The following is a 26,344-nucleotide window of genomic DNA, read 5'->3' as shown; positions in this document are numbered from 1 at the left end:
GTCTCACTATGATGTTGTTTAGTGCTTGTGTGAATGAGACTGTGCACCTTCTAAGCATGTAATTATTAAAAAGCAGCTTGTGATGAACTTTGTTTTATCACGTGATTTTCTCTTCACCACCTGCTTTTGGTGGTTATCAGTGTATTATAAAGGTACAAAATTGATTTCAGTACTTCAATAAGTAACATTATATCAGCTAATGAAATTACAATATTTAACTGTAATATTTAACTTAATATAAGGTAAAACTGTAATAGCTACAATGTTGTTACCGTATTTTTTAAGATATAATTCTGGCAACCACAGCTGCCATTTTTTTATTACTGTACATTTTTCTTACAGTGTAACATCTTGTAATTCTTAAAAATAAGTAACAAATTATTAAAATAATAAACAATATAACCATTTGAAAAAAAAGAAATAAATAAATTCGGACACCAAATGTACCTGCTATTATAGAATCACTCAGTTAGCGATTTCAATGAGAGTGGGTAATAATATGGCAGGGGCCAAAATCTTCCAAGAAAGCACATGGTCTTCAAGTTGATCTTTATCAAATTGAGTTTTATTGTCATTCCGCTATATGTGTGGACATACAGTGGAACGAAATGTCGTGTCTCACAGGACCACAAAGCTACATAAATAAACATATTATAAACATACAAGACGTAACGTAACTACATAGCTAACTATCTGAAGCGGTAATCTAACTATACAATAAATAGTTGACTATACATACACATAACCTAAGACAGACTATACAAGTACTTTACATAACAACTGTGCATGATATTGTGCAAAAGAGGTATTTAAGGTTAAGAAGCAAGTAGCGCAGTATGATTTGTGGTGCAATCACAAGTAAACATTTGTGTTATCTTATGAAGTCCTTGTAACATGGAGTGTTTATGAGAAAGTGTCTGGTGCATATAGAGAGAAAAGAGTGTGTTTTTCTACAGGTGGTTTGTCCAGCCCACTCACCTGTGTGTAGCACAATCAGAATTGCACAATGTTTTCCATGAAACATGGAGTGTTTCTCTTCTTCACTTATTCCCATTCCTGCAGCTGAGGCAATTAATCACAACATCACTGGTATTAATTAGTCCTTTGTGCACAGAACAGTTCTCTCTGGGAATTGCAATGTCTGTACTCCTGATGAGTCCTCTTGGTTCAATTCAGTCTCTTTGAAATGCTCCTGGAACATATGGCCAGTGCTCCTAACCCATTTTTTGAGAAAGTGGAGAAATTTGTGATGTGCTAGAGGAAAACCGAAATGATTTTTGGGCTAGGCTACTGGAGTTTGATTTCAATGATGATGGTTTCTTCAATGACTACTGAAGCGACTGGAGTGAGGGTAGTGTAGTGGTTCATATTACCCCGCTGGAGGAAAAAACAGTCTCCAGACCTAAAGTCAAGCTCGGTGGAACTAGAATAGTCCAGTCTATCACCAAAAACCAGGATGCTCCTAAAGGGGATGCCTCTGTCACTGAGGGTGAGAGCTGGACACGTGTATTCGGATGCAGTTTCACAGCAATATTAAATATGATTAAGCTTTGTTGACTACATGCTGACCACAAAAAACAATATGGACTTGGAATTGTTTCAGCCTTATTTGTTTCAGCAGCTTATAACAGATGTTGTTCATAATTCATGTTAATTTTAAATAGATTTTCCCTTAAAACGTTTTCCTACTGTTTAGAGGGAAATGATAAAGGAAAGTTTGTCGTATCTAAAGTATTTTTTACTGAAGTGTGTGTGTATGTGTGTGCAGCTGGTGCAGCTGTTTACAGGTTTGGGGGGTCACGACTCTGCGATCATCACTGTACTTGTGGACATGCTGAATGTTGGTCATCAATGTGATCTGTGCTCTGCTGGCTGCTGCAGGAACCAGCTACTAGAGTTGGGAGCTCAGCAACAGACATAGGGAGGATCCTTGTAACGGTTGAGAATTCTGGTCATGTTTGATCATGATATGTTAATGAGGGTCTGATGGCCTGTTGTAGTTGAAGATCTAAGCTCAAATTTCAGTTCTCAGTTGTATCCTTGATTGTGAAATAAAGATGTGATCTAATAAAATCAGCAGTGACTCTAGTCTTCTAAAGGTTGGGGTTGATTGAGTATCCAAAACCCTAAACAGCCACACAGTTATGGCCAAAGTTTATCTAGTCAAAAGTTTAATCATCATGTAGAGTTCTTTCTTTTTGATGGAATTGTTCGATATACTACAGTATACCCATTTCCCACGAGATGATTTGTAATTTTTTTGATCATCTGTTATACACACTTTTGTATGGTAATGTTCTTTGGGAACTTCAGCAAACTTCTTGCTGGTTTCATGAACAAAATGCTCAATATTCTACATGCTGCTATGATGTCATCTGTCTATGAAAGTCAGAATGGATTCTGATTGGCTGTTGATGTTTTTAAAGTTGGTGGGAAAAAAATTCTAAATGATATTCTGACAATATTTCCTCAATACTTTCTAAGTGTTGGGGGAAAAGGGCACATTTATTTCTAAAAATATAACTTGCTCTCCAATACATATTCTAAAGAAAAAGCCAAAAAAAAAAGTCAATTTCAGCTGCATAAGAAAAAATATGCCTTGATAAATAAATGTAAAATTATCATTCAAAGTCAAAATTATGAAAAAAAGTTTTAACTGATATGAAACATCCGGAAATTGAAAGTCAGGACATTTGCCAAGTATGGTAACCCATACTCAGAATTGGTGTTCTGCATTTAACCCATCCAAGTGCACACACACAGCAGTGAGAAGTGAACACACCATGAACACACACCCGGAGCAGTGGGCAGCTATAGATCCAGCGCCCGGGGAGCAACTGGGGGTTCAGTGCCTTGCTCAAGGGCACTTTAGCCATGGGTATTGAGAGCGGAAGAGAGCGCTGTTCATTCACTCCTTCCCACCTACAACTCCTGCCAGCACTGAGACTCAAACCAGCAACCTTCGGGTAACTAGTCCAACTCTCTAACCATTAGGCCACAGCTGCCCTTGTATGTATGTGTGTGTATATATTGTGATATATATATATATATATATATACACACACACACACACACACACACACACACACACACACACACATATATTATAATTATGCAATATATATTATATTATATTATATTATATTATATTATATTATATTATATTATATTATATTATATTATATTATATTATATTATATTATATTATATTATATTATATTATAAATAAGGCATTAAAAAGTATATATATATATAGTACAGACCAAAAGTTTGGACACACCTTCTCATTCAAAGAGTTTTCTTTATTTTCATGACTATAAAAATTGTAGATTCACACTGAAGGCATCAAAACTATGAATTAACACATGTGGAATTATATATGGAATTATATACATAACAAAAAAGTGTGAAACAACTGAAAATATGTCATATTGTAGGTTCTTCAAAGTAGCCACCTTTTGCTTTGATTACTGCTTCGCACACTCTTGGCATTCTCTTGATGAGCTTCAAGAGGTAGTCACCTGAAATGGTCTTCCAACAGTCTTGAAGGAGTTCCCCGAGAGATGCTTAGCACTTGTTGGCCCTTTTGCCTTCTGTCTGCGGTCCAGCTCACCCCTAAACCATCTCGATTGGGTTCAGGTCCGGTGACTGTGGAGGCCAGGTCATCTGGCGCAGCACCCCATCACTCTCCTTCTTGATCAAATAGCCCTTGATGCCTTCAGTGTGACTCTACAATTTTCATAGTCATGAAAATAAAGAAAACTTTTCGAATGAGAAGGTGTGTCCAAACTTTTGGTCTGTACTGTACATATATATATATATATATATTATGGGTGTAACGGTACGTGTATTCGTACCGGACCGTTTCGGTACAGGGCTTTCGGTACGGTGCACGTGTGTAGCCTACCAAATGACCGAATGCAATATTTTGTGTACGGAACATAGGTACATTTTCGTGTTTCCAAACGAACATATTAAGTGGCGGAAGTCTCCGCGTTCAGAGCAAATCCCGCCCTGCAGCTGATTCTAAGGCCGGTGACACACTGGCTGCATGGCGTGAGCGTGCGTTTCTGCTGCGTGTCAGTTGCGTGATGGCTGCTTCACATTTTCTGTGTCTTTACACAGCAGAATCGTGCCTGACGCGGCGCTGGCGCGCTGCTGCTACTGTAGGTGACATAGAGGGAGGCCGCCGACATTTATTATATGATATTGGTTTGAGACTGAGAGTATTTTATTTAGTGGAGAACTTTGCAGCAGTATTTTATTTCTTAATATATATATAAATACTTTTTAATGCCTTATTTATAACTCACATGTCATAATTCTGATTTATTTGTGTCATAGATTAGCCTTTTATGTAATAATTATGACTAATGACAATACAGCACTAGAGTTGGATGTAACCACTTTTACTCCAGTGGTTCTCAACCTTTTTGACAAGGTCCACCACAGTGCAAAGATTTTTACTCCTCATCCCCATTGAGGAGTATAGTTTTAAGGAGTAAGCTCCTCACCCCCATTTTTTAATTTACTGAAATTAGTAATGTCCACAGATTAAAATTACTTAAATAAGTAACTAAAATAATAATTATCAACCCAAAGGTTGCAGGTTGGAATCTCAGGTCTTGCAGGAATTGTGGGGGGGGGGGGGGGGGGGGGGGTGTTCGTGCACACTTGGATTAAATGCAGAGCACAAATTCTGAGCATGGGTAAAATACAGCTTTTTAATGTAACTTAAATCATCTTGAGGCCCCATGAACGTTTGCTTGACCACTGGTTGAGAGCCACTTATTTATTCTTTACCCATTACTCTAAACATGCACACCCCACCCACAGTCCATATATGCAAGACATTATGGACATTATGGTTTCACAAATTTTCAAGCCTGCAGTTTCTTCCAAGACACTCTTGACTCAGCTCTTATCGTTTACATAATTCATAACCGGTTTAAAAATACCCCACTCTCGAGCGCTTGCAGGGGTGTTTTCTGGAATATGTGCTGGTGGAATGAGTGAGTTCTGCTCGGGACCGAGCCAACCTGGTTTTCTCTTTGTTTAGCCACCGCCTCCCCTCATGACATCAACACTGCGGAGAGCCGTCGCGCGCTCAGACTCTGCTGCAGAACAGCACGCCAGTGCGCAAAGGTAAGGGAGCGCTCCGCAGCACGCACGATCACGTTAATATACTTAAAAATAGTGAATGGGTTGAAAATATCATTAAATATATGCATGAAAAACGCGTTAGCTCGTACGCATCTCGTTTCGTTGATGTATGCTGTTGTGACTTTGTTTGCAGCGGATCGTGCGCTATTGATGAGTGATTGGTGATCTATCAGCATGTCGCTGTACGCGTCTCAGATTAAAGCGTTTAAAAGCGCGGAGCCCAAGACACTTGGCGTGAGTTACATTACGCACTGTCACATTATTATATTGCTAATTTGCCTCTGGATCATCAGCTACAGATGTTTTATCAACTAGCCCGTATCGTTACGCTTGATTTTATAGTCTGAACACGTTGTTTACATATTGCTGGTATGTTGCATATGTGTTTTTAGCAATTCAGTAGGTGCTGTCCTATAGAAGATCACATTTAGGCTTTAGTTTAGTATGTAGCACATGTAGTATATTTAATAAACAATATCTGGCCAACATCCAAGGACACACCCATATCAGAGATGCAACACACACATACACACTGACGGACTGAACTTAATATAATCAAGATAAAACAATTATAAATACATTTCAGCTTGGCTTATTTGCCTTAAAAATACAGGCTTAATTTTTAATCGAACAGAATTAATAACATTTATACTAATATGACATATAGACAGATTATCTAAATAAAAATACTAATGTATTTCAGTATGTAAAACTGCAGTTTGTTTGCAATAGTGATTGTAATTTTGTGTGCTTTGGTTTAGGCTATTGAGATCATAATTGGTGTGTTTACTGTAATTCTGAGCACAATTGTGTATAAGCTGCACTACCATATCCAGCGTGAAATCATCATCCTCATCGTCAACGGTGCTCAGGTACAAAAACACACACATTGAAATATATTAAAGATGTTTAAATTCAGTCATGTGACGTGGCTCTGTTTCCTACAGCTTGTCATAACTGGTGTTGTCCTGGTGCACACTGGGAGAAAGCCATCTAAATGTTTGGTACAGTATGAACACACATATATGAATATAATCTGAAAATTAGAAAGTGTTTGAGTGCAGTCAGTTGAAACAAATCAAGTCACCACATTTAAATCCTTTTAATGGCCTTCTGTTAGAAGGACCTTGCTCCTCCTCGTCCTGTATTGACCAAATACTGTAAGTGCAGTCTCAGCAATAGCAAACTTTTCAGCAAAGGTCTTCTTTGCATATACTGTATTTTGGCCAAGAACCATTCACTTAGATTGCAACACATTACTTGAATGACTTCTGAAGGGACCATGCAACCACAGTTAGTTTTGTTTTTTTATGAGGCAGTTTGGAACAGTGTTATTTTTGTATCATTGAAATACTTTGATAGCTTTAATTAATATTTTGAATCAGCTTTTATGTCTATGTTTTTTTTATTGTTGTTAAGTGAATTTTTTTTTGTTTTTATATTTCTCAGAGTTTTAGTAATGCTCATAGTTTTTGTCCTTTAAATATATTTCTATATAGTTTTTGGTAAGTTTTAAAATTTAGTTTTAATTTAGTAAATCAAGTTAAACAAAATTCTAATGAGAAATGTTGCCTGGGCAGCTATAGCTGAAATGAAACAATGAAATATTTTATTTCTTTAATATTCTGTTTATTTCATGCTTTTTAAGATTTTAGTTAACTATAATAACTGCCAATATTTTCACTGAATTTTTCTGCATTGATTATTGGAAATGAGATTTTTACTATTATGTTATTGGAAATGAGATTATTATTTATTGTTGAAATACATGTCTCTTCATTTGTTGAAGGTGCTGACAACATTTGTTCTGCAGTTACTAACAGCAGCATTTGATATTGTTGGATTTGGGCTCATGGCCAGACACATCCCATTCAGAGGAGACTCGTACTACTACAGGGACACAGAGGTAAACAAACAGAGACGCCCCAACCTGCTCATCCTCTAGCCAAGACACCTTCCTTCTCACAAGTGACTCGATATTTCTAATACTGTAAAAAACAAAACAAAAAACAGATCACTCAGTTATTGAAATAGCACAAGCATCTGTTAAAAAAAGGGGAAAATGTTATACTTCAAATGGTCCGCTTGCTTTGTTCATTGCCAAACAAAGATTTCAGTCGAGCTGGCAATTTTTATTTGTGCCTGTCAGTAATGTGGAACAGAAAAGCAGATGATTTTGAGTGTAGGAATCAGGGAGCTGTACATCGATCTGAACGTCGTTCTCTGTCAGACGGCAGACTGTGGTTGAGTGTGTGTGAGTAGAAAGAGAGATGTGACTCCAGGCTCTCTCCTGCTTGTTTCAGTGGTGTTGTGACCCACTTCACTCTCTTTCGGCCTGCTGTGGAGATGGAGAGAAAGAGGCACAAAAAGAGGTGAGTCGCATTACAAGCTTTACGATGCAGTGGGGAAACTACACATCCTGAGAATCTAAGCTGGATTCATAATTCGGTTCAAGATGAATATAATAACAATTTTCCCCCTAGTTTTAGACTGGTGCAATGCACAATGCTTAGTGTTTCTGCCACAAGCATTTATACATTTCAAATAACTTTGGTTTTTGATGCACAATTTAGACTAGTGTTCGACCAATATGGGTTTTTAAATGACAAATAATACCAATAACTAAAGAATGGCATGGCTTTATTGATGCATCAGTGTTGTTGCAAAAAAAAAAAAACATAAACATTGTACAACCTTAAATGAAAATTGGCAACTAACTAAAATACCGTAAATCACGTAAGTAAAAGACAAAATCACATAAGAAAATTATTCAAACTTAAAATGTAAACTGAAAGTATAAAAACAACAGCTAAAATCAGAATCAGAATAACATACAATAACATATGTATATAGGTGTAATGTAATAAATGTAATTCTAGCAAATTTATATTTTACATTTTCTTCTGAAAAAAAGTGGAAAAATTGAAATTGGGCATAAAGCAAATGGCCAAATATCAAAATTAGAATTTCGGAATACGATGACTGATTAATTGAAGTATAACATTTTCCATTTTCCCTCTCTGTGGATATTCATATTGTTTTTTTTTTGTCTTATTATTTGCATAAGTAAATACTGGGGTGGTTGTATAAATAGTTTTACCATAGTACAGTGCTGTTGGAATATACTGTTGTTGTGTTTGTGGTTTGTATTACAGTTCTTAGTGAATGGGATCTTGGTGACACTGATCGGTTTCCTGATGCTAGCATGTGCCATTGGTTTGGTTGTTTCTCTTTTTGGGGTCTACGCCCTTTCTGTTAGTGCCATAAAGGTACGTATTTCAGCACTGCTCTCAATATCTGAGAATTATGTTCTGTTTAAAGTATCTATTAATGTTCTAAGGCTTTTTACTGTTTACCCTCAGGAGCTGACGCCTATCCCACACTCTACAGCAAACCAACATTATGGTGTTGGTGTTCAGACCCAGAACACTATCAATGCCGGAAACTGACAAAATAAAAGGCAGAAGGGCACAGCTTTAGCACAGTTTTTCACCAACTGCAAAAGAGGGCTGTTTCACCTACAAACCACTCAAAGGTAACCCAACCACAACAACAGGAAAAAAATAACTTTTGTGAAGTTTTAAATACATTTTTTTTTTTAAATAAAAGGGATAAAATCTTGTTTTTTGCTTGGCTGTCGCTCTCACAGGCTTTAGGAATGCTGTAATATCGAGTGCTCAACTTAATAGTTATTCGTACCTCATGAATTTTCGCTCTTACAAACTGAAGCTTCTTAGCATGAAATTCTAATCAGATGTCTACCCAGAAATCTAGACCAGAATCCAGTGTTATCAATGTATAGATGGGTAAGCGTGTTTATCGCATTTTGTACCACCTTTTGCATGAATCTTTGTATCGGTCAACATGTTTGTTTTAGCCACATGAGGACATATGGGTGCTACATTTAGCAAGTTGATATTTGTTCATTTGAATTGCAATTTGAAAATAAAAGCACTTGAACCATAAAAATGTAACAACACTGTAAGCAAGCCAAATTATTTTATATATATGCTTACCAAAAAAAAAAAAATCCTTTAAATATGAGCTTTGATAAATGTGGCCCGTGTTCGGTGAAACTCCTCTAAAGCAGAGTAATGTGAGTTTAAACACCAGTGAAAAACTAAACAGCATCGCTTGGCTTTTTTTGTCATCTTGTTTAATCCGTACTGATTCTTCAGGAAAGCTATGATGACTGCCAACTCTGTAAGTGCCACCACTTGTGACCAAAATCATGGACACCCTAATAAAGGTCAGAGGTTGAACCCTCAGTCAAGGGCTCGACTTTGGTGATGTAAAATCCTCTTGTGGAAGCATGTGTCGTCCGTTCTGTGTCTGTAGATCCTTGTCTTTGTGACAGCATGTGAGATTTGCATTGTGCCTGTTCTCAGTGAACTGTTGACGTGTAGTAAAATGAAAACAAGTAGTATGTAGTAATATGGCTGTGTTTGTGTTTGTATTTGACTGAATGATATTTCAAATAAACTTGATTTATTACACAATCTAATACTGTCTTGTTAGAGTTTTTTTCACAGTGCGCACACACAGTTAAATCAAAAGATATTAATATAATATAAGATTTCCTGGATAGTTAAGTGAATAACCTTGATGAGTATAGGCTACTGTATGTAATTCAATATGAGTGTTTTGTTTTACAGTGTAATATTTCAAATAATGAGGGAAAAATTTTATTATCATATAATTGTATTTACTAGGCTATATTCATACTATATACATTCCTATAGTATATAGTGGGTGTGTTATTTATCATTAATTAGTTAATTAGTTTATATACATATACACATATAAATAATACATTTATAAATAAAATTATATAGAACTGAAGCTATAAGGTATTCAAGTATAGACTCAAAATAGTACTCAAGGCATGCTGTATTGTGAATAAGTGATGGGGGAAGGGGTTTCAGGCAATCCGCTGGTGAAGTGGTGTCTTGAGAAGTGGGTATACTCTTAATTTAATCTATTTTTTTAATCAGCCAAGCAAAGGATGAACACACTTTGTTATAAAAAGCATATATAGGTCAGTAGTATTTGCACACTGTCACTTAACTTCTGCTGCTTGAATTGCGTAAGGATCACTATGAAATTAATATTAGCCACAGAAGAGGTGCAGATTTTGCAATAAATAATTCAAATAAAATAAATAAATAGACTGCAGCAATTATCATTTTGTCAGAACCTCTAGTAAATTACATGCTATTATTATTATTATTATTATTATTATTATTATTATTATTATTATTATTTTCCAATCTCTTACTTTTATTTGGTTGAGACATCAAATACACTACTGGACAATAACCAAACATTTGAATTTTATAATATATATATATATATATATATATATATATACTGTATATTGGTCTAATTATAATACAGCGTGATGGTATTACTGTATTATAATTATTTGTAATGTATATAATTGTATATATATATTTATATATATAATTATATACATTACAAATAATTATAATACAGTCACGTTGTATTATAATTAGACCAATATCAAAGCAATAGGAGTCTATAGTATGTGCTCATTTATGGGTAAACATATATTTGTCTTTTTTTTCTAGAGCATAACTGGACACTTTGTCGGGAGTATTGAGGATCAGGCAACAGTGAGCTGTTTAGAGAGTAACAGATTTATTTTATGTTACCGGCTGTGTGATGGTGGAGTTCCTCTGAAGGTTATTTTACGGTCATTTGAGTTTTGTTAATTAAATCCCTTTAATCCAGGAGTTTTATTAATGTTGTGTATCAAACTCATTGTCTGACCCTAGAGGGGCGCCGTTTTGCCCCATCAAATACCTGTCTCACTCAGAGGCAGACTCCCTGCCCCAGATAACCTCTGCCTTGGGGTCGATGTAGGCGTGGCTGTGCTGCTGTAGTCAGCCAATCAGAGACTGTTGCTAACACTTCATGCCTCCAGCTTCCAGATCTTCTCCAATGTTTGGGTTCCACCCGGTGAGGGTGTCATTTCCCAAATGATTCCTCAGATCCCCACTCACATATGTGTGTGTGTGTGTCTGCTCATGTTTATGATTCACACGAGTGAGCTCATTTTGTTCAGTTTTGTCTGGTTCTGTGGACCACACTTTTTAAAAGGTTATTTTAAATAGTTTCTTTATCAATTTCAAATCTTACTTTCCATCAGAGACTGTGATGCTATCGGCTGAAGTAAAAACAGACACAGAAATGTTGCCAGCATGTGAGTGTGAGAATATTTTGGGGTTCAGGACTAATGGATGTAATTTGTTTGTTTAGGTGGCCATGTGGAGCTGGATGAAAAGGTACATATTGTATTAAATAAATAGTGCATTATTAATCAGTCAGTTAATCAGATGTAAGTAATTTTTTTTTAATTGAGAGATTTATTTTGTGATTGATGTATCATTTGTATACAATAGGGTCCTGAGACTACTTGATGAATATTATGTGTTTTGCATTGTAATTTAATACAATATTTTAATTACAAATTATATTATTAGCATAGCAGACTAAGTAATCCAGGTTATTTAAAGTTTTTGAGCTGCATGAACTCCACAAGTTTGTGATAATATTTGTACAAAGTCACAAATGTAGGCTATGGATTATTGACCAAGAAATAGTGAAGAATTGGAAATATTTGTTCTTTATTTTTATCTTCTGGTGTTGTTCTGGTGTTACTGGGGTGTTACAGATCACTCGGGAGGCTGAGGAGTAACAGACAGAAGGGTTTATTAATAGACACAAGCAGAGGAGCAGGTAGTGTTGGGTAGAGTGATGAATGGATCCGTGAGAGCTGGGTGAAGACGTCAGAGGAGGGAGGTGAACCACACACACACACACTGGGGATCTTGATCTTCGGAGAATCGCTGGAGAGAGGTAAGTAGATGAAGAGTTAGTCCTTTGAGTTAGCATACAGGTAAGACCTTGTCGCGAACGAGACCAGACGCTGATTGAGTGCGTGTGTGTGGTATTTATGGTGCCGAGGTGATGGGTAATGATGATGGTCAGGTGGAAGTGCTCAGTACTCAGGTGAGGGCGTGCGTTGTGAATGAGTGGAGGTGGAACCTGGCGTTTTTGTAACAGTACCCCCCTCCCCATGGCCCGCTCCTGAGGGCAGAGGACCCCGACGACGTGGTGGACATCCTCTTCCCCGGGAGCTGGTCGGTCAGGATGATTGGAGTGGAAGGTGTCGAGTAAGTTAGGATCCAGGATATCGTTGCATGGGACCCAGGAACGTTCCTCTGGACTGTATCCTTCCCAGTCCACTAGATATTCCAGTTGTCCACCACACCGCCGGGAGTCCAGGATGTCACTAACTTCATAGGCCGCGCTGTCGTCTAGGAGGAGTGGAGGGGGGGGCCTCGGTTTCGCCAGGTTCTGTGAAGGGAGAGACAGAAGGATGGTGAGGTTTAAGGAGAGACACATGGAAGGTGGGGTGAATCCGGTACTCGGTGGGTAATTGGAGTTTGTAAGTGACCGGATTGATCTGCTGGAGGATGGTGAATGGGCCAATGAATCTGGGACTTAGCTTGCGGCAGGGCAGGCGCAGGTGGATGTCTCGGGTGGACAGCCAGACCTTCTGACCGGGTTGGTACGTAGGGGCCTCAGATTGGCGAAGGTAGGCTGTCGTTCTGCGTCTGCGTAAGGCCCGCTGGAGTTGGTGGTGTGCCGTGTCCCAGACCCTCTCGCTCTCCCGGAACCAGTAGTCGATGGTTGGGACATCCGAGGGTTCACCTGACCAGGGGAAGAGTGGAGGTTGGTAGCCGAGGAACCCAAGGAACTGGTTCCAGGAGTTCTGGTGGCCGTGACAGAAGGTACGGAGGAAGCGTCCAATCTCCTGGACCTTCCTCTCCGTCTGCCCATTCGACTGGGGATGGTATCCGGAGGACAGGCTGATGGCCACACCTAGGAGTGAGTGGAAAGCCTTCCATACCCTGGAGATGAACTGGGGACCTCGGTCCGAGACGATATCCTCTGGGATGCCAAAGTACCTGAAGACATGGTTAAATAACAGCTCGGCCATTTCCATGGCCGTGGGCAGACCCTTCAGGGGGAGAAGACAACAGGATTTAGAAAATCTATCCACTATGACAAGAATGCAGGTATTATTATCTGAAGGAGGAAGATCGGTGATGAAATCCACCCCTAGGTGTGACCACGGGCGATTGGGAACGGGCAGACGATGTAGCTTGCCTGATGGAAGATGGCGAGGGCTCTTGGATATGGCGCAGCTTGTGCATCCGTTCACGTACCTCCTGACATCCGAGGCCATGTTGGGCCACCAGAAGCGTTCCTTAAGCAACGAGAGGGTTTCATTGATCCCTGGGTGACCAGTGCCAAGAGATGTGTGAGCGGAGTGAATGAGTGGAATGCGCCGTGTCCTGGGAATATACTGATGTCCCGGTGGGCAACCCGGCGGGGTGTTCGTAGTAGGATCGGTAGGAGGAAGGGTCTCTGCGGACCAGGTAATAGGAGAGACGATGACCTTTTCTGGAAGAATGGTTTCTGGTTCTTCGAGATTCTCTTCGGGGGCATGACACCGGGACAGGGCGTCAGCCTTTACGTTTTTCACCCCTGTGCGATATGAGATGGTAAAGTGGAAGTGGGTGAAGAATAACGCCCGGCGGGCTTGTCTTGGATTTAATCTTTTGGCCACTCGAAGATACTCCAGGTTTTTATGATCTGTGAGGACCAGAAAGGGGTGTTTGGCTCCCTCCAACCAATGCCTCCATTCTTCTAAGGCCAACTTGATGGCCAACAACTCCCGGTTGCCGATATCATAGTTGACCTCCGCGGGGTCGAATTTCCGGGAGAAGAAGGTGCATGGGTGGAGGCGACTGGGATTCCCCTGCTGCTGAGAAAGGACCACTCCCACTCCGGTGGTTGAGGCGTCGACTTCCACGACGAAGGGTCGGTCAGGGTCGGGATGAACCAGGAGTGGGGCGGTCGTAAAGGCCTCTGTGGCGGCAGGAGTCCAGGGGAGAGATTTGGGTTTGTTACGGAGGAGACTGGTGAGAGGGCTGGTGATGGTACTGAAGTTTTGGATAAACCGTCTATAGAAGTTGGCAAAGCCAAGGAACCGTTGTAACTCTTTGATGGTGGTAGAAGTGGGCCAATCTCTGATGGCATTTACCTTCCCCTCGTCCATCCGGATGCCACTGCTGCTGATGTTGTATCCAAGGAACTGCACTGAGGGCTGATGGAAAGAGCACTTTTCGGCCTTGAGATAGAGTTGAAAGGCCCTCAGGTGTTGCAGGACCTCCGCAACATGGCGTTGATGTTCTGCCAGGCTCCGGGAGTATATGAGGATATCATCTATGTAGACGAGGACGAACTTGTGGAGGAACTGGCAGAACTTGGTGAAAACAGTGGCACCACGGAGATGTTCCAAGGCAGCTGGGATGAGGGGAAGTGGGTACCTGAACTTGACAGTGATATTGTTGAGAGCCCGATAATGAATGCATGGTCTTAAACCTCTGTCCTTTTTCTCCTCAAAGAAGAAACTCGAAGCAGCAGGGGAGGTAGATGGACGAATATAACCCTGGGCCAGCGCCTCCTTGATGTATTCCTTCTCCTCCGGAATGGATAGGGGGTATATCCTTCCTTTAGGCACTGGTTCACCCGGCAGCAGATTGATGGCACAGTCCCACGGCCGGTGTGGAGGCAGCTTGGAAGCCCGTTTGGGGCAGAAGACGTCACTGAAGAGGGCGTAGCAGGTAGGGATGGCGAAGGATTGGTTTTCCACTGGGCTCTCTATTGAAGTGGAACAAACTGGAAGAGGTTCAGGGGAAGATGTGGCCGGAACTGGACAACCTGAGATGCCGCTCTTGAAACAGGTGTCGCCCCACTTCAGGACTTCGCGCGTCTTCCAGGAGATTATGGGATTGTGCTGCTCTTACCACGGGCGCCCTTGAATCACATCAGCGGTGGATTCCTCCAGAACCAGCAGATGGATTTCCTTCCAGTAGAGGCACAGATTCTGGGCCAGCCGTCTTTGTCTTTCAGCCATAGAGAGACGATATGAGTCCACTAGCATGGGATTGCTGGCTGGTTCTGGGGAGCTGACGGCCTCTGGTCGGCAGAGTGGCGTACAGGAATACGCCTGGCCCTGGTGCTCTTCTAAGCACGACTGCATATGGGTGGCGAAGCGGATGGACAGCTGGATGAATCGTTCAAGCCCGATGGTGTCCTCGTATGCAGCGAGATGCAACCGCACTCGAGGTTCCAATCCCTGGCGGTAGGTAGTCAGTAAAGCCTGTTCGTTCCATCCACTGGAGGCCGCTAGAGTCCTAAACTGAAGGGCATATTCATTGACAGATGGCACTCACCATGGGACGAGGAGGACGGACAGGGCATACAGCGATGGCATGCCCCGGGGCTGCACAGTAGAGGCACAGATTCTGGGCCAGCCGTCTTTGTCTTTCAGCCATAGAGAGACGATATGAGTCCACTAGCATGGGTTCGCTGGCTGGTTCTGGGGAGCTGACGGCCTCTGGTCGGCAGAGTGGCGTAGAGGAATACGTCTGGCCCTGGTGCTCTTCTAAGCACGACTGCATATGGGTGGCGAAGCAGAGGGACAGCTGAATGAATCGTTCAAGCCCGATGGTGTCCTCGTATGCAGCGAGATGCAACCGCACTCGAGGTTCCAATCCCTCACCAATGGAAGAGTTCCAAGCTGGTCTGCCAAAAACTTCTCGGAAATGGTCGATGAAGCTGGAATAAGACTGGATAACTGGGTTATTTTGAGTCCATATTGAATCTGCCCACAGTAGTGCTTTACTTTACAGTTGAGAAATTACAAAGGCTACCTCGGATCTCTCGGTGGGGTGCAAGTGCGGTGGCATCTCCAGGACCAGCGAGCATTGTAGGAGGAAACCGCTGCACTCCTCCGCCGAACCAGAGTAGGGTGCCGGCCGGGCCATGGGACTGGCGTAAACGGAAGGTGAGGAAGTGCTGGCATCGTTGATGCAAGTGCTCGCTGGTGTTGGGGATGCGATGTAGCCGTGAGTGTTCTTCGGAGTGCATCGGCCAGATCTTGAAAGGGGTCCGTGAGGCTAATGCTTGTGCCTGGCGGTGTTGGTCCGGTCTTCTGTTACAGATCACTCGGGAGGCTGAGGAGTAACAGACAGAAGGAGTTATTAATAGACACAAGCAGAGGAGCAGGTAGTGTTGGATACAGTGATGAATGGATCTGTGAGAGCTGAGTGAAGACGTCAGAGGTGTGAGGTGAACCACACACACGCACACTGGGGATCTTGATCTTCGGAGAATCGCTGGAGAGAGGTAAGTAGAGGAAGTGTTAGTCCTTTGAGTTAGCATACAGGTAAGACCTTGTCGCAAACGAGACCGGACGCTGATTGAGTGCGTGTGTGTGGTATTTATGGTGCCAAGGTGATGGGTAATGATAAGGGTCAGGTGGAAGTGCTCAGTACTCAGGCGAGGGCGTGCGTTGTGAATGAGTGGAGGTGGAACCTGGCGTGTTTGTAACATGGGGTCAGTAAGATCTTTTCTAAGAAAGACGTCTCTTATGTTTACCAAGATGCTTTTATTTGATTAAAAAATAGCAGCTGTTACTCCGTTCAGTCACATTATGCTTCAGAAATCATCGTAATATGCTGATTTGCTGCAAAAAAAAAAACTAAAATCAAACAAAAATTATTATCAGTGTTTAAAACAGTTGTGCTGTTTAATATTTTTGTGAATACAATTTGCAGGATTTTTTTTTTGTAACATTCTAAATGACTCTACTCTCACTTTTGCTCAGTTAAATGTATTTTTCCTTAATAAAAGTATAAATTTCCTTAAAAAAAAATCTTATTGGCCCTAAACTTGGGAATTTTTTTTATATATATGTATATATATATATATATATATATATATATATATATATATATATATTCCAACTCTGTATTATTTTTATTTTTCGTTGATTACAAAAGGTGTATACAGAATATCAAGTCAAGTACAAGTCTTTTGAAAACACAATGAACTAAATGAAGATGAGGAGCAGACTGAAGCATTAAACATCCTGGTTAACTGAAATCTTCATCTCTGCTGTAACTCTCAAAGGTCATCAGTGGCGGTTGCATATAATCACATTTTTTGGCAGTAAAAATAACATCTTATTTAGCATTTTATGGAATAAAGACAATAAAATAACATTGGAAGTAAATGACACCAAAATCTGAAAGCACACTATGGCTCAAAAGTTTATAATCAGTAAGGTTTTTTTATATTTTAGAGAAAAAGTTTGTTATGCTTAACAAGGCTGCATTTATTTGATCAAAGATACTGTAAAAACAGTAATATTGTTACATTTTATGATTTAAAATAACTGTAATTTATTCTTGTGATGGCAAAGCTGAATTGTCAGCAATTTGCTGCTCAAAGAAACATTTCTTATTATTTCTTAACATGATCTTATTATTATCAGTGTTGACATTTTTGTTGCAAAATATGTTTGTGGAAACTCATACAGGTTTTGCAACATTATACACCTTTGTAACATTATAAATGTCTTTGCTCTCACTTTCGATCAATTTAATATATCCTTGCTGAAAAGAAGTATTAATTAATAAACTCTGAACTTTTTGAACAGTAGTACATTTCATCTTATGTATTCTACTTGTGTTCTCTGTCCAGTCAGCGAATCCGCACATGTTGTCCAGAGGACTGACTAAGAGACATCACATCGTGACGTACATACTACTGAAGAGCTCTCAATCACACCTGCAGCTTCAGGTACAACTCTGGGTCATCCACACATACTGTAAAAACTACTAAAAATGTTGCTGATTTTAAGTCCATGTTTCATAAGATCTTTTTCTGCTTTTCTCAGACTTGTTTGCACCCTGATCCTGCTGAAGTCAGTGTGTGTGTGGGTCGATGCAAGTCTGCTGTAGACGGTGAGAATAATTCTATTTAAATACCAGCTGACCTGGCACAGACCATCAGGTATGGAGAACATCATTAATCTCTTTCAAAGGAATAATTCACCCAAAAATTTTAATTGAATGAAAACTGACTCGCTCTCAGGCCATCCAAGATATACTGTGGATGATTTTATTTCTTCATCAGAACAGATTTGGAGAAATGTCCACAAGTATTCACAAAAATCCACAAGTAATCCACATAACTCCTTTCTATCAATTAATGTTTTGTGTAGTGCAACACTGTGTGTTTGTAAGAAACAAATCCATCATTAAGAACATTAAGAAAACTTCAATTCTGGACAAAAGTCTGTAATGCATAATAATGCTTCCTCTACTACAGAAAGAGGACTTTTAGCTGGAAGCAATGGTTTGAAGTTAAAAAACGTCGGATGACTGGAGACGTGGATTACTGTGATGTTTTAATCAGCTGTTTGGATTTTCATTCTGACGGCTCCCATTCACTGCAGAGGATCCATGGGTGAGCAAGTGATGTAATGCCACATTTCTCCAATCTGTTCTGATGAAGAGACAAACTCATCTACATCGTGGATGGCCTGAGGGTAAGTACATCTTCATTTTTGGGTGAAGTATTTCTTTAAGTATTAATTCTATTGTTTTGAGTGTCTGTTTTCTGTATGTTGTCAGTGTGACGGAGGTCTCTCCACACGGTGAGCTGATCAAGACTTTGCTGCCTGTTTCTGTGTTCTGTAACCGATCACGGTGAGGACATCATGAACGAATCAGCACTGGAACCAAATTTGCCTTAGAACTGTGGAGCCTTAGAAAACACAGGAGCCTCATGCTGAGATGGGCTGATGACTTCTCTCTGCCTGCTTCTGTTTATGTATGTTACCATTTAACCATTGCCTTGAGGAAGACTGCACCACCTGCTGGACTGGAGCTATTTCAGCCCAGCACTTTGTTCGGGCACAACATTGAAATCAAAATGTTGTCAAAAAAGCCATAGAATAAGAGTTGGCAAATTAAAGTTGATATAATGCGGTGATTTATAATTTAACCTATTTTCTTCCACACACAGTTACAAATGTATGGATATATGTGCATATATGAAACCTATATGCAGTGTATATGCACATATATATACTGCATATATGCGTATATATACTGCATATATGCTGCATATATGCATATATATGCCACATATAGGCAAAATTGAGGTGCATATATGTACATATACAGGAAATATAGGTCTCCTGTATTGCTTCTTCATATCCACATATAAGCCCTATACATACAAGATATGTCTTCTATATAGTTAATGGCAGGATCTGGTCATTTTGTAGCTCATATCCCATTTTTGACTGTCATACATGATGCCTAGCTCATATCAAGGCAAAAACTAAGAATTAATTAAAAAAATTATGCAAGAACTTATGTATGTGCGAACATGTGAAATTGGTATCACATGTAATTGGCATGTTATGGAATTTAACTATGGAAATATATTAACATGATATACAGAGCCGGACAGTAACGGAGTACATTGACTTGAGTACAGTACTTAAGTACAATTTTGAGGGATCCGTACTTTACTCGAGTATCATTTTTGGGGAGTACTCATGACTTTACTCAACTACATTTGAGAGGCAAATATTGTACTCTTTACTCCGCTACATTTCTATCCATAACCGTAAGTACCCGTTACTTCATCGGCCCCGTCCACACGGAGACGGAACCCCAATCTTTTTTTCCCTCGTCTCAAGAAATATCCGCGTCCACACGAAACCGATGTATTATACATGCCAGACCAGCATGTGGCGCTGTAATTCTGCCACAGAGATATACTTAAAACGGAGAAGAAGACATGGATTTGCTGCGCGTGGTACACAAACGAATAATGGAACAATACATTTATTAGTCCGTGTTAGCGTTCAGTGATTGTTCATGTTTTTGTTGCTGTTACTGGATGTAGTGGTGTTTGACTAGGGGCGAGACGTGGGCTAATGACGCCATATTTTCAGAAAATGTACGGATTCGCCGTCGAGAAGAAAGGTCCGTGTACTTTTTGATCATTTCATTTTCTGTTTGGAACGGAATAACGAGAAATGAAAACAAGCTCGTTTATTCGTTTTTTAATTTAGTTTAAAAAACGAAAAATTCGATTTTGACTCGATTTTTCATTTTTCGTTTGTGGTTTACAAATCGGTTTATGGGTTCGATATTTCGTTTGCACACGTGGGCGGTACTGAAACGCCCCTTTCATCTGATTGGTCAAACCGCTCCGCTTTCAGTACGATCTTTTTTTTCTGTCAGGCAAAATAAGAGTCCGAGTGCGGCACTGACAAATACACTATAAATAATGTCTGAAACCACCACTCACTGTTAACTAAGCACAATATTTGAAGCAGAAATATGTTGCTGGTCACGTAATTCGTGCTGATGAGACTTGCAAGCGACCCCAAAAATGTGAGCCACAGACAGTAGGCCTATAGGCTATGACAGATTATTTTAGCATGATGTATTTCTTCCCATTGATAAATACTGTGCAAATAGTTCCGTCTCTTTGGATAAAAGGAAAGAGGAAATAAAAATCAGGAATAGGCTGAACTAGGCTACAATAATATGTCCGTAACATTTACCACTCTCGTCTTTTATTTGCAACAAAAGGGAAAAATGTAATAGAAATAAAGATTATATTTGTGAATAGACGTAAGCATGTGTAGCTCAGTTCACTTGAAACTCAGTTCACATGAAAAGAAAGAGACAGAAAAGAGAGAAGCAAGAATCAGTGAACGTAATACTGATAAAATTAGCAGGGTTTGAGATTTATTAAAATCATGTCGGTTGAAAACGGCATCCTACCTATAAAATGTTATTAGTTTTATTTTAAAACGAATAAAATTGTATTACATTATGAATTGTTCGATGTTTCTCTGAGTTTTCTGTTATGTATTATTATATTTAAACATTAGGCTATTATTATTATTATTATTATTATGAGAAATTTACGCTGCCTAGAAATTTAATGCTCCACCAAACTCAGCTCAGACCTTCAGACTGGTCTGACTTGCTTATCTTTTCGCACTGGTCAGACTTACCTTCCAAAAAAAAAAAAAAAGAAAAAAAAATTCCCATCGACTCGTGTTAGTCTAGACTCTAGACTAGAGCAATGAAGGCCGTAATACTTAATGCTGTCCACTAGAGGGGGCGATAGGATAGTAAGTCTTTTTTACTCTCTTTCCCTGTTTGCATCAGTTTAAATGACAAATAAAAGCATGAATTTCACTCATAAACAGGCCATATCTGTGTATGAGAATAAGCTTTATACTTCAAGCTGTAGGCTACAACTAATTAAAACTTGAACCCTACTTCAAAGTTTGCCACTCTTTTTTTAAGATATTGTTATTCACACAGGTTTTTGCATTTATTGCTTGTCCATCTGGAACTATTATTTGTCATAAGCTCTATATTTTAAGATGTACTAGCTGTTGATAAATCACATTAAATTAATGTAATGAGCTAATGTCAGGGCAAATGTCCTGCTAAGTTTTGCTAGGCTAGTTAAACACACCTGAACCAGCTAAGCGAGGTCTTCATAATATCTAGAAATGTTCAGGAAAGTGTGTTGGAACTGGTTGGAGCTGAACTCTGCCGAACATGATGCTCCAGGGTCAGGACTGGGTGTTAAATCTATAAATGAATGTGCAAAGTTGGGTGTCTGCATGCAGGTTTGTAGGTGCAAAAACTTTATTCTGTTCTCACAACACATGCAAACAAAACGGCAATGTTTTTAAACTTTTGAAGATGTCTTTGTCACATACCCTGCTTGAACCTTACTAACTGAACAAACATTCATGCAGGAAGTGGAGAAAAATAGAAAGAATACTGTTTTGCACAAAACTCTTAGTGACTTCAAGCACATTGGATAGGCCTGCAACTTCTGTGATGACAACTTCTTCAGATCTGCATTTAGGGCACTGCCTTGAGTTCTCCATCCACTGGTCAATGCAGACCTTGCACCCCACCACACTCCTGCAGCACGAGGTGAACACAGGTTCTTCAATGATAGCTTAATAAAGAAAATATAAAAAGTCAACATTAACTGCAGCTGGTGCCAAATAAACATGATTATGTTTTGGAAAACAGTAAGTCAAATCATATCAATTATAGCTGATATCATGGCTAAAAAATTATACAACCTTTGGCAGTTATTGCAAAAACCCAGCCTATAGGGGCCACACACTTGCAACTGATATCAGTGAATAGATTGAACATGATTTCAGCCGAGCAATATCCATGCTACTGTTTTAGCTCCATATTTGTTCCTTCTAGTTTACTGTGTTTTGGTTAGGACATTTCAAGATGCAGTTTTGTGTGTGTGTGTACCTCTGCAGATTAAACACATGAATGTCTCCTTTAAAATTGTTGCTAGGTTTGCCCTTTGTGCTGCTCCCTGTGTAATGGAAACAATCTCCTGAATCTGTCTGGACACATGTTCCAAACCATGAGAGGCCTCCAACAGCTCCTCGATTTGCGATTTAAGGTTCTGAAGGACAGATTTTTCAGCATCTCTGCGACTATTAAAAAAAGGTTAACACATAAATAATTTTCACTTATCCCCCCTTACTTTTAAATAGTGGGTAAGAAAAGGGTAATTTGTAATTTGCAGGAAATGTATTATATTACACTGCAATACCTCAGACTCCTACTGTGCTGCCACTGTCTAAACGCAGCGCTTTGCACTGCATGGACTTTTCTGGAGTTTGGCCTCCAATAAGATGATCCTAAACAACAACACAGGCAGATACCCAGTAAACAGTACAGCAACAAGTCTTTGCCAATAATAAATACAATAATAATAAAAAAGTCTGAAACTGAATCTGAAAGAAAGAAAAGGAAAAAAATCAAAGGCTAAAAACTTGGTCTTTATAAACTTGGCATTTGCTCCTGAAAATATCTGTCTGCATTTGTTTCTCTGAAGTATAAATGAGCTGCTAAAGTTTTAAATCATGCTTTTTCATTTTTCCCTCAGTGTTTTTGTCACATGTTAGAAAGGATAACAAAGATGGGTTCTCATTGACAAGTACATTTTTGAGACACAGTTTGTGTAAATATTGGCCCTTTATTATTTCTTCAAGTTTCAGATTTTATCTTCAATTTATTTATTTGTTTTTTGAAAATAAGAAAAAATATACTTTGTGCAAAGCTCAATATTAACAAACATAGGATTTTATTTACCAGTTGTGCCCTCTGAATGCAAGATTTCATTTCCTTGGGTGTTGGTAAGGACATAAGATTCATCATTGCCCAGAGCCAACTTCACTTTCTCTAGAATGCTGGGCACATTTGCCTCAGATTCTGTAAAACGCCCCACCACTACTCGACTAGAGACCAAGCGTGCATCTTGTATTTCAGAGATGTGTATGGATCTATAAAAGAAACACATTTCTGTATTGTACAAAAATGTAACTTAAATCCAGAAGAATTAATAATTTTAGTAGGAATAATAAGCTTAAAATGTTTATATTTTTATGACTTCACATATTGACATTATAAAGGAGTAGGATTTTAAGGGTTTACCTTTGAAATGATCTTGGCGTACTACCTTGACATCCCCTGCAGATTCCGCCACACTCCACCAGGGCTCCTCTTCTCTCCACCAGGGCTCCTCCTCTCTCCACCAGGGCTCCTCCTCTCTCCACCAGGGCTCCTCCTCTCTCCACCAGGGCTCCTCCTCTCTCCACCAGGGCTCCTCTTCTCTCCACCAGGGCTCCTCCTCTCTCCACCAGGGCTCCTCTTCTCTCCACCAGGGCTCCTCTTCTCTCCACCAGGGCTCCTCCTCTCTCCACCAGGGCTCCTCTTCTCTCCACCAGGGCTCCTCTTCTCTCCACCAGGGCTCCACCACACTCCACCAGGGCTCCACCACACTCCACCAGGGCTCCTCCTCTCTTCACCAGGGCTCCTCCTCTATCCACCAGGGCTCCACCACACTCCACCAAAGCTCCTCATCTCTTCACCAGGGCTCCTCCTCTCTTCACCAGGGCTCCTCATCTCTTCACCAGGGCTCCTCTCTTCACCAGGGCTCCACCACACTCCACCAGGGCTCCTCATCTCTTCATCAGGGCTCCACCACACTCCACCAGGGCTCCTCCTCTCTTCACCAGGGCTCCTCCTCTCTCCACCAGGGCTCCACCACACTCCACCAGAGCTCCTCATCTCTCCACCAGAGCTCCTCCTCTCTTCACCAGGGCTCCTCATCTCTTCACCAGGGCTCCTCTCTTCACCAGGGCTCCACCACACTCCACCAGGGCTCCTCCTCTCTTCACCAGGGCTCCTCCTCTCTCCACCAGGGCTCCTCCTCTCTTCACCAGGGCTCCTCTGTGCCTGAATTAATTCCTGCTTTAGTCAGGCCCTTCCCCAAGGCACCTCCAAGAAAAGAAGTTGCCAAGCCCAGAAAGAAGATAATAAGTGCCATCCTCACAGACACTCCAGCCGTTGCAGAGGAAGAGGTTCGAAAGAGTAAAAAGACAGCCCCCAAGAACAGAAGCCTTGGTGTGAAAAAGCGAAGTAAATCAAGTAACTCAGTCGACTGCCTTGTGTGCAGGGAGGAATTTACATCCTCTGCACCTGGAGAGAAATGGGTTAAATGTGTCTTTTTTGATGGGTGGTCACATGAGTTATGCACAGAGGGAAATGAACATTATGTTTGTCACGTCTGGGATGAAGAGTAAGTTGTATTAAAGGGATAGTTCACTCAAAAAAGAAAAGGAGCCAATGATTTACTCACCCTGAAGCCATCCTAGGCGTATATGACACCTTCTTCTTTCAGACTAATACAATTCGAGTTGTATTTAAAAAATGTCCTGGCTCTTTCAAGCTTTATAATGAGAGTTAATGAGTATATTTTTTGGAAGTCCATCAGAGCACATTCATCTGTGATGGCAAATAAACCCATTCACTCCCATTATAAAGCTTGGAAGAGCCAGGACATTTTTTAATATAACTCGGATTATATTTGTTTGAAAGAAGAATGTCATATACACCTAGGATGACTAAAGGGTGAGTTAATCATGGGGAAATTTTCATTTTTGGGTGAACCATCCCTTTAACGAGTAAAGTTTCTAGGCTACACATCGTACAGTGGTATGTTGAAAATGTTTCCACTTACTATGTGATGAATATTTGTTAGATTTATCATTTATTAGTACTGATACAAAATAATCAGTTATTCAATTCATTCAAAATATCAGTTATACAGAAACGGTGTGAAAAGATGATTTTTTGTATCTTTACCTTGAAAAAGCTTATGCAAATGTTTAAATGTCTTGTGAAATGAAATGGTTTATGCACATTTTAAAATGTCTTAAGATAAAAAGAGAAAGTTACATGATTTTTAAAATGTTAGCCTATCGGTTCATGAAACAGAGGCCTATATACAGGTCTGTTTTAAAAGTAAAATAAAAAGAAATTGGCATGATTTGTTGTCTAATCTCCCTTAAATCACACAGTTGAAGAGGTTGAAATGTCTTCATAAATGTTAAGAGTGACATGTTTTTAATTTTTATTTATTTATTAATGTATTTATTTATGTATCTACTATGCCTACTGTAATAAGAAAAATAAATTATTATAATTATTGAACCAGTTTATTGTTGAAAATAAATCTTTGTCTACACTCAAGAATATTGTTTTAATAGATCAAAAAATGTACATACTGTGCTATGTGGAATACAACATTTAGTTGAGTATATTATGAGGAAATGGTACTACAATCTAAACTAAACAGATTTTTAATTTATTGTGTGAAATCTGACTCTTCCAGCAACTGTTACAACTAACCCTCTGTCTGTTACAACTAACCCCGCCCACGGGGTAAATTGTAACATTTGACTCGGCGCTTTGGGCGATACAGCACAGGAATGGTAGGTCCGACGAACATACAAACAGTGCTCATTTGTAAGAGAGGTTTGCATGTTGTTGGTTTAAAAATATGGTTTGACTAACCCCATTACTTTGTTAATTATTTGGCCAAATCCAAAAAGTGTTACGTTGTGCCCCGCGCTCCCCTACTGAAGGCGGAGCGGTTTGACCAATCAGATGAAAGGGGCGTTTCAGTACCGCCCACGTGTGCAAACGAAATATCGAACCCATAAACCGATTTGTAAACCACAAACGAAAAATGAAAAATCGAGTCAAAATCGAATTTTTCGTTTTTTAAACTAAATTAAAAAACGAATAAACGAGCTTGTTTTCATTTCTCGTTATTCCATTCCAAACAGAAA

The 26,344-nt window shown here is 39.8% G+C and overlaps 1 protein-coding gene across 2 annotated transcripts; it reads left to right on the top strand.

Annotated features, from left to right (window-relative positions):
* The first annotated feature begins 5,006 nt into the window (after positions 1–5,006).
* LOC132103343 (uncharacterized) lies at positions 5,007–9,667 on the top strand. Of its 2 annotated transcripts, XM_059508380.1 has the most exons (8): positions 5,007–5,145; positions 5,297–5,397; positions 5,925–6,035; positions 6,111–6,167; positions 6,953–7,069; positions 7,467–7,535; positions 8,319–8,432; positions 8,526–9,667. In XM_059508380.1, the coding sequence occupies exons 2-8, from the start codon at positions 5,338–5,340 to the stop codon at positions 8,610–8,612; spliced, it is 615 nt and encodes a 204-aa protein (XP_059364363.1). In that variant the 5' UTR covers positions 5,007–5,145; positions 5,297–5,337; the 3' UTR covers positions 8,613–9,667. The 2 variants fall into 2 exon arrangements, with proteins under 2 accessions (XP_059364363.1, XP_059364364.1); XM_059508381.1 differs by lacking the exon at positions 7,467–7,535.
* The last annotated feature ends 16,677 nt before the right edge of the window (positions 9,668–26,344 follow it).

Source organism: Carassius carassius, chromosome 24 (genome assembly GCF_963082965.1).
Source record: "Carassius carassius chromosome 24, fCarCar2.1, whole genome shotgun sequence".
NCBI lineage: Eukaryota > Metazoa > Chordata > Actinopteri > Cypriniformes > Cyprinidae > Carassius > Carassius carassius.
This window is presented reverse-complemented; position numbering and strand designations above follow the sequence as displayed.

Bases quoted from the DNA above. Each gene is read 5' to 3' on its own strand.
- LOC132103343 (XM_059508380.1), top strand. From the start codon at position 5,338: ATGTCGCTGTACGCGTCTCAGATTAAAGCGTTTAAAAGCGCGGAGCCC. The intron at 5,398-5,924 runs GTGAGTTACATT...GCTTTGGTTTAG, and splicing joins CGGAGCCCAAGACACTTGGC to GCTATTGAGATCATAATTGG. The intron at 7,536-8,318 runs GTGAGTCGCATT...TTTGTATTACAG, and splicing joins AGAAAGAGGCACAAAAAGAG to TTCTTAGTGAATGGGATCTT.